This window comes from Silurus aristotelis (assembly GCF_946808225.1).
Source record: "Silurus aristotelis genome assembly, chromosome: 10".
Classification (NCBI taxonomy): Eukaryota; Metazoa; Chordata; class Actinopteri; order Siluriformes; family Siluridae; genus Silurus; species Silurus aristotelis.
In genome coordinates, this window is record NC_139583.1 from 25,627,893 (window position 1) to 25,637,776 (window position 9,884).

At 38.4% G+C, this 9,884-nt stretch overlaps 1 protein-coding gene across 1 annotated transcript in view; it reads left to right on the plus strand.

The window, feature by feature from the left end:
* dusp8b (dual specificity phosphatase 8b) overlaps positions 1-7,686 on the plus strand; it is a 9,272-nt gene extending 1,586 nt beyond the window's left edge. Inside the window, exons 2-5 of the mRNA XM_083551526.1 lie at positions 4,459-4,625; positions 5,109-5,268; positions 5,535-5,658; positions 5,932-7,686. Of these exons, the coding sequence (XP_083407652.1) occupies positions 4,459-4,625; positions 5,109-5,268; positions 5,535-5,658; positions 5,932-6,904 (1,424 nt within the window). The 3' untranslated portion in view covers positions 6,905-7,686. The remainder of the gene's footprint in view (positions 1-4,458; positions 4,626-5,108; positions 5,269-5,534; positions 5,659-5,931) is intronic.
* The last annotated feature ends 2,198 nt before the right edge of the window (positions 7,687-9,884 follow it).

Genomic DNA, 9,884 nt, shown 5'->3' on the forward strand with positions numbered 1-9,884 from the left:
TTGTCATTTTATCACCCACGAATGTGTCTTGACTTGCCTGAGCTGGCATGCCACCCTCTCCTCCATGAACATATTTAGCTCAGGGTTGTTGTAAGCGTGCACATTAGCTGCTAAGCAAAAATGTAAATACGACTGTGCTGTATTTAACACAACCCCAACAACCCCCCCAGCCCCCACCCCTCCCAAAACCCCCGAAATACCCCCCCCCCCAACCACACACACACATACACACACACACGATACACAAAGTCAGGATGAGAAGGGCGAATGCATTAGATACTGTATTCTTTTCCATACTTATGAACACTTCATACTTATGAACACTACTTATTTAATCACCTAATGCCTCACTTTATCTATCAACAGATTTTTTTGTTTCAAAATAGATGTAAAAATGCTGAAACAGGATTTTTACATTAAAAGCAATGCCAAAATAAATGAGCACCAATAACAGCTATAGTTGCAGGAGACTCTAAGGACATTTACATATTACTTACTCTGTTTAAAACAGATCTTTATTGAGGGAAATCAGGTCAAAACTTTTTTTTTTTTCAAATAATTTTTATGTATATCAGAAAAAACTCCAGATTAAGTTTCCAGAAACATAGAACGGTAGCCGTTGATGTGAAAGTCATTGACATGAAAAACACTATACAAAAAAATTACATTTGATGAAGAAAATTAATTTTAAAATAATGATTCATTATTATTTTAGCTCTTTTTTTCCTTTTTCTCCCCCTCCTGACTAACAAAAAATATGAATAAAAATAAAAATTTATTTATTTATTTATTTATTTATTTATTTATTTATTTATTTATTTATTTATTTATTTATTTGTTTTGTCTTATTTATTTTATTTGTTTGTTTTTTACAATTGTTTTTTACAGTCTATCACAACCACAATATTTATTGGTTTGTTTATCCTGCATATTTTTATGGAAGACATTTATAACACGCAAGTGACATTTAGGAGCTCATTGCCATTGTCTTGAATATCACATTTTCCATATATTTCATAAAACCTGGCAGAGATGTCGGTTTTAGTAGCATGAATAGTATTTATAATGCCCCATAGCAATAATTACACACAATTTAATAGCTAATAGTGTCACTTTGCAGTTTATTATAGGAATATAATGAATCTAAAAAACAAAATGACCTACCACATCATTCCAATCTTTAAACTATTTGCATATCCAAAGTACAAGTACTTAGAGAAGTTATTTTACAGGGAAAAAAAATAATGACAACAATGCCAGGTGCATATTTTGGCTAAGTTTATACATACATACATATATTTATATATATATATATATATATATATATATATATATATATATATATATATATATATATATATATATATATATATATATATATATAAAGGTATAACTGTGAGAGGAATACTGAGGGAAATCTAGGTCAAAGTCTGGCTGTGAAATGTGCAGGCCAGTGTGTAAAATTAGAGATGATAAAGGAGGGCACACCTGCAGCAAATCCTTGACTGACACTCCATGGCTGATAAAATGTGACACACTTCCAGGCAAGATAAATAGTTCAGATTATGTGTTCAGGGTTATCGTTCCATTCGGCAGCAAATTGGACCAAATCTCGGGCATCATGTCAATTAAAAGCAGAGGCTTGTGATTACCTGCAAATGATGATGCATTATCTAGTGCAACATTGTCTAAACTGGAATTTATAGCAAGCTGGGAAAGTTCTTCTCCATCTGTTCTGCTGTTCTACAATACTCTTGTGGAGTTAACGTTTATTTCTGCACTCCGCTTCTGTCAGCCTCTAACCGTGAGGAATCACAATGTAAAGCTAGCAAGCCAGTCCTGCAATGGTAAAACCAGGTATTAGCCAAAACTGGTTGGGTGCAATTAGTTAGTCTGTGTGTGTGTGTGTGTGTGTGTGTGTGTGTGTGTGTGTGTGTGTGTTGTGCACAGCAACTCAAGAGACAGCCTGCTGGCCACCCATGTGTTGAGCGATGATGTCATACTGCTTGGCAGTTGCTTTTAATAGTCAGAAACAGACAGGCCTTGAGTTGAGCTTTTAAAGGGCCAGACACACAGCTGGATTCATGGGCCAGGACTCCTTTCCACCTTACCTCAATTTACATACTTTCTTTCAGGTATCCTGTCTGCTTGTAGGCAAGTCAAGGTGTTTCATACTCGTCCACGTGGCTTCCTCGGTTTCGGTGAATAAAATTGTGGAGGAAATTAGGTTCCTTTTTACAGGAAGAAAGTCTGACCTACCCGTGTTCTTCATTTTTAAATGATCTAGATAATTAAATTAGATGCAAAATATTCAGGAACATTTGTGCTAACCAACCAGTGTGACCTGTGACTAGTTATTTTCCAAATTTGGCAGCTAATCAGCTCTTTGACCAGCCAATAACTAGAAATAAAAGAGCAATAAATGCAATAAATAACAAATAAATAAAAAATACTGTACTCTCTCCATAGAAAAATCCCCAGATTGATGCCATGATCATAAATTATATATTCCATATAATTACATTTAAAAAAACTAGATTAAAACAAAGCAAGTTTAACAAGAAAAATAATTACGTAATGTTATATCATAAACGTGTCAAATTACGTCGCAAACCACCCACTTGTTTATTTCTTTAAATCAATGACCTTCCAGTGCAACGGGCTCGTTTGTTATGTCTGGATTCTTCGAAAACGTGCTCCCCTTATCAAAGGACAGTAATCTTTCGAACACACTTTTCACCCTTGCACCACCTTGAGGTTTTTTGCAGCAGCATGTGAACCCTGAGCTGAAGAGTGAGCAGCTTTGTGTGTGGTGATTGAGGTTTGTGTAACACTCAGGCACTCTGTGACAGGACATGTCATGATGGCATGCGTCATGACCAAGTCATGACCGAAGGGGCTGATTAGTCCTTTTGAAACTGGTTTCTTTGCTTTGACTCACTCATTATCTTTACTTCAGAATGGCAATGCTGAGTGATGTCATGTGAAACATTGCTAACTGAAAAAACGACCAAAAAAAAAAGATGGTACTGTAGCCCCGTTGATTACATTGAAAAAATTGCAAGCCGGTTGATGTGTGTGCACTGAAGAAAGGAAGGAAGCAGTGAATGAAAATGTGAGGGTAGATATCAGGCTTCGGCTTGTTCTCGTTTTCTCCTTTCAGTCACATGTATCTGCTTACTAAACCTTACCTCATACACATGAGCTCATCTGTTCTTTCATGCTTAATTGCTCCCTTGTCCTACTGTTTTCTATCTTTTCTGCCTTTGTTTCATTATCCAGTCACTGTTCAAACATCTCCCCTCCCAGCTGGACTCATAATTGTGTATCTGTGTGGGCTTGTTCGCCGTGAGTGTGTGTTTGTACTTGTACATGTCTGCAAGTGTGAAACGAATGATCAGGAGCCAGGATGAAGCTCTTAATCTGGGCTGATGATGTCATCGGGCCTCCGCTTGCCAGCCTTACTTGGAAATTCGATGAACGCTCTCCAGATTGCGCAAGCTTCCAAAACATCTTTGATAATTGAACAGTTATGCTAACATCCTCTTTGTTTTCATCTACTTATCGCTCCTTGTTTCCTAAATAAGGACATTTGAACGCGCACATCAGATCAGGGCTAATTCGAGGCCCCGTTTAGATGTGACATAATGAGGCGCTTAAGAAAGCGTGGAGGCCGAACAGGCTTTATTAGTGCTGCAAGATCCAAAAATACACTCATGTTGGTTGTGAAATTGACTGGCTCGAGGTGGATTCTCAGTGTTCACACATGACTATTGTATCTAGTGTATTTAAAGTTCACTTTGAGATACACATCAGACTAGATTGTGGATTTCAGGGTGTTTCTATGTTTGTGTGTGTGTGTGTGTATATGTTAGAAAGCATGGTTGGGTGGTTTGTTCTTGTGGTCCACTTCATTCCCACTGTGTGATGCTGGAATCTAAGAGGAGATGAGATCATGCAGGAAGCAAGAGAGCAGGGAACCAGACCCTGACACTGTATTTAGTTCACCAGCCTCACCAGATTTCTCCTCTAAGCTGTGGAAAGAAATTCGCCCATTATTTTACAACTTTTTGCTGACTCTAAAGTATTTTGAATGATTGCTAAAGCTCAAAATTTTGGCATTTTGGCATCCATGATCCAAGTTTACATAAAATAATGTATTCTTTTATCCTCCATGGAGGTTAATGTTCTCAAACTCTGCGCCTGGTAGTCTACTTAGCGTCCCCTTGGACCGGCAGGATGTGGAAGCTTAACTGTGAGTGTGTAGCCAGTGTAGAGCACTCGTCCGATTTCGTGTGTTCGGATGTTAGGAAAGCCCCTCCATTGTTACCATACAAACAATAATGCAGTGTCTACTTTGGCCTACCAATACATGTACACAAACTGCATACTAAATGAATATTGCTGTTGTTTTACTTTATATCAAGACACAATTTTTCTCGTTATGTCTCTGTTTAGGAGGCTTCGCAGCCTTCTCTTCATGCTTCCCGGACGTCTGTGAGAGTAAGCCACCAGCTTATCTTCCCCTCAGTCTGTCTCAGCCATGCCTACCAGTCGCTAACCTGGGCCTGACTCGAATACTGCCTCACCTCTACCTGGGCTCACAGAAAGATGTCCTTAATAAGGTAAGATATGGATTCTGCTCGGTTAGCAAGCTCATACCTCTCTCAAAACTTCGATTATTCTCCAGTGAGAAACTGTACTGTATTGAATGCCGATCAACTATTTTTCTTTATCCTGCATGTCCTTCCATTTCCTGTTTTTTTTTTTTTCGGACTCTCAGTTTCTAATTGCCTGTTGTTGGAATCCTTTCGAATTTAAGTTAAACAACATAGTCTGCTGATTGAAAATTAAACCGAAAATACTATCAACAATCAAAACAAGTGTTTTAAGCTGACATCTCTAGAAGAAGTATTTTGTCTCAGCATTCCATTGTTGCGCATCATATCATATAGTGAAAGAGATAAGGGACATTTGCATGATCTGAGATCATCTTACCAGTTTACATTCAGTCAAAATTTTCCATTCAATCTAACATATTTTCGCTTCAGGAGATATGGCACAATGTAGAACTGATGTCTAGATGTGGTTGTTGTTGTTTTTTACAGGAACTGATGGCACAGAATGGGATCACTTATGTACTGAATGCCAGTAACACCTGTCCAAAACCTGACTTCATCAGTGAGAACCACTTCCTGCGCATTCCCATCAACGACAGCTACTGTGAAAAGCTGCTGCCTTGGCTGGAGAAAACCAACGAATTCATTGGTAAAAATATTCTCCTCAAAATATCACCATACGGCTTTCTGATGGTGCCCAGAGGGTCAAGCTTGACTAAGTCAACCTAGAATAACTTAACATTTCTGCTTACAGTAAAAACAGGTTAGGATTATGGTAGGCCAATTTAAGCAGTACTTTATCGGAGGTCTGATGATGTCAGCTCTCAAGCTTGAGCTAGAACCATAAACCTAGTGCTGTAGTAGCATTTCGGTTTCCGGGCTTTTACCAACCTTTGTCTTTCTTTTCTTGTCCAGACAAAGCTAAAGTGTCCAACTGTAGAGTCATCGTCCACTGTCTAGCTGGAATTTCTCGATCTGCAACCATTGCGATTGCTTACATCATGAAAACCATGGGGCTGTCATCTGATGATGCATACAGGTAAATATGATTAAGGTTTGTCGGAATAAGTTGTGTCGCTCAATTGTGTGAGTCATTATGTCTATTTAGTGTTTACGCACTAATGACAAAACAGAAATAAACATTTTTGGCTAAATTTGAAGAAGTTTTACCTTTACCCAATACATTTTCTTATAAGTCAATGAGTTTAACCCGAACTTAAGAGTTTTAAGAATTTATGAGAATTAATGATTTAGAATCAGTGATTTGAAGAAAAATAAAAGGCACAAATCGTTTTCTCTTTACTTCCCACAGGTTTGTGAAGGATCGCAGGGCCTCAATATCTCCTAATTTTAACTTTCTTGGGCAACTTCTGGAGTTTGAGCGAGACTTAAAGCTCAAGATGCCCTTAGCGTGCAACCCTCTGAGGTCAACAGCTCTTCATCCTGAGGTGACAGAGGTCAACATAGAGACTGTCGAACAGAGCAAAGAGCACAGCCATTCTTATCCAAGAACACAGGAAACGATGGTATTCAAGCCGCCATCACCTACCTCACTACGAAAAGATCTCAGCAGCCTTCATCTCTCTGCAGACCAAATCCTTCACAACAACCAGCTCAAATGTTCCTTTCACCTCAACATCAAGTCGGTTTACTCGTCCAACCATCATCTCCCTACCTCCCCAAATGCCTTGCAATCAGACTCAGAAACCATCCCCAAGCTTTTCAAACTGGACAGTCCAAAAAGCAACAGCAATACATGTTCATATTATTCATCGCAAGAAACCTTAAGAAGCCCCGAGCCAGAGTTGTGGCAATCAACGATAAGAGAATCTACCCAGAAAGACAGTGGTACCTTTGAAAGGTTATCGACCACAACTCTATCTCTTAACCTCAACCTGAATCGGCAAGTTACAGTAGTTCAGGATCCTGTTAATAAGCCCAACGTCAAGTCGTCTTCATTCCTCAGCTTGCCCCTGACTACAACTTCTGTTTGGACCAAGCACAGAGGAGTGACTCAAGCCACAACGCCTGGCACACCCACTGAAGACCACCCATGGTTCTTTAATTCAGATCTGGAGTCTTCAGGGTCAGGTTCTGGTAGCTCTGTGAGGTATGGAAATGCCCAGAGTGCCAGTGTGATACAAATGGAGACACAGTTCAAACGGAGAAGCTGCCAGATGGAGTTCGAGGAGAGCATCAGCACAACAAGAAGCAGTGAGGACTTTGGGAAGCTCGGGAAACAGTCTAGCTTCTCAGGCAGTATGGAGGTCATTAAGGTGTTATGACAGAGAGCCTAAACTTGCATTGATCATCTTGTTTAAGAGAATGAGAAAGAGGACAGGTAATTTATTACAGAGGTTTATTTGCAATAATCTGTTCAAAGAGGTCAATGTTTGGAGGTGGCTCTCAGAATGGACATGCATGCAGACTTGCATGCGTACATTAGCCTATGCATTATGCCCTCCAGAGTATAGTGGACTTGAAGGCCTGAGCTCACCCTATTGTTATAAAAGAAATGATGGATGATACAAGCCATACACACAAAGAGTAAATATGCCTGAGATACCATCCACTTGAAGGATACATAGTACGAACTATTTATGTTCCCGAATGGCTATTAAAAATAAAAATGAATGGGATATTTACATAGTGCTGGATAGTTTACGACCGAGAACAAGAGTGAGGTAAAATATTTGCTGTATTATATTTAGGCTTCGTTAGAAAACGAACTTTAATATTGTCAGTGGTGTTATCAACTGCCTCTGTGATTTAATATTAGTTTGCGAAAGTAGAGCGCATGTGTTGAGCAGAGAATAACTCTCAGCTGTACTAATGTGCACTGGGCATGCTCAGAAACGACTGGCTACCTACAGACAGACAAGCTGCATCCTAGCAGTACAAAGCTTTATGTGTATTCAGATGTACTTCCATATGTATATATATAAATATATATAAAAAAAACACATTAATTTCAATGAAGTATTTAATGTTTCATGGATTGTTGTTTTAACTTATTGTATCAGTTTCATTCTGGTAATGAGCAATAATATAACATTTGAAGACTTCCTCTTTGTGTCTCTGTTTGATTTTGTGAAAAATAAACCATGGTCAAATGTCTAGAGCAAAGAATTATGAATAAACATGAACAACCACACACACAAACACACATACATACAAACATATATATACAGTATGTAACATATAAAAATGAAATAATCCACATAACATATTATATATATATATATATATATATATATATATATATATATATATATATATATATATATATATATATATATATATTTTTTTTTTTTTATATATATATATATATATATATATATATATATATATATATATATATATATATACACATATATATATATATATATATATATATATATATATATATATATATATATATATATATATATATATATATATATATATATATATGTGATATGAAAGCATATTCATATCACAGCCATAATAAAATCTGTGGTTGGTACGAGAAGAATTCACACTCAAATCAACATTTGGACCATGGATGTTTCCTGAAGCAGGCATCTCCTAATCAGAAAATTATCTTTTTTGTTATGTCAATACTGTAATTTATTAAACCTGGATTATACAGTATTTAAATTATGCGGCTAATGCTATGATTGTTTAGGCTGCTAGACTGTTGCTTTTTCCAGAGGTCAGAAATAAATGCTCCCCATTCAAGTGGTGTATTACCCATATAAACACTAGGGGTGCTGTAGCATAAAGAGATGTCACGTTTAAGTACCCTAAATAACATTCCAGATTTAGGCAGGGATTTTTAGGTCCCCTGGTGGTCTAGTGGTTAAGATGCAGCGCTCCCACCGCTGTGACCCGGGTTCGATTCCCGGTCAGGGAACCATCCCCAGCCACTCTTAGTGCCGGTCCCAAGCCCGGATAAATTGGGGAGGGTTGCGTTAGGAAGGGCATCCAGCATAAAACATGTGCCAAATCAAACGTGCGGAGGATCCGCTGTGGCGACCCCTAACGGGAGAAGCCGAAAAGAAACTTATTTAGGCAGGGATTTTTCAGCCAACTGGGCCCTGGGTTCTGGGGTACCACTATCCTGGCCTTGTTTAACTCACCCATTCCAAATCAGGAAGGGCTGGTAATTTGTTTATTGTTTATATTTAACCAGGCATGTTAAAGCAGGTAAAATATGTGAACAATGCTGCAGGCATAATATACATATATGAGGTATGCCTAATATTCTGTGGGACACCCTTGTGCCGACAGACCAGCTATGACCTGTCAAGGCATGGACTCCACTAAACATCTGAGGTGTGCTATGTTATCTGACAATTAAATATTAGAAGCGGATCCTTTAGGTCCTGTCAGTTTCAGGTGGGCCTCTTTTTTGTCCAAAACATCTGAAGATTTAGAAAATCTGTATGCCAAACAACACATTATAACTCTTTGTCATGTTCCTCAATTTATTCACTAAACATTTTTGCATTTTGGCAGCCAGAATTATTCTGTCGAAAGAGGCCAATGCTATTAGAAAATGTTCTTGTCATAAAACGTTTTATATGGTTAGCAGAATTGTATGGGTAGGTGGTCAACGTACCATCTACATGAATGCCAGGACCCGAGTTTTTCCAGCAAAACATTACTCAGAGAATCACACTGCCTCTCCCAGCTTGCTTTTCCATAGTGGATCCTGGTGCCATTTCTTTCTCAGTTAAGAAACACATTTGCACCAAATAGTCAACATACTTAAACAGTAAACATGATTCATGTTTATTACTGGTTCATTTATCTTTGGTCCAATTCTGAACTCACATAGAATAGTCTTTATTTTGTAACATATACATTAAAGCACAGTGAAATTCCTCCCTTGCTCGGAAGCTGGGGTCAGAGCACTGGGTCAGCCATGATACTGACCCCTTAAACACATAGGGTTAAGGGCCTTGCTCAAGGACCCCAAGAGTGGCAACTTGGCGATAGCAGGGCTTGAGGAGGTGATTGGTAGGTATGGCTTTAAGGAGAGGAATGTGGAAGGAAAGATCGTGTTATATTTTGCTAAAAGGATGAACATGGCAGTGGTGAACACTTATTGTAAGAAGAAGGAGGAGCATAGGGTTACGTATAAGAGTGGAGGAAGGTGCACACAGGTGGATTATATTCTATGTAGGAGATGCAACCTGAAGGAGATTGGAAACTGTAAGGTGTTGGCAGGGGACAGTGTAGCTTGACAGGATTGGATTCTGTAGGATGGTTTTGGAGGTG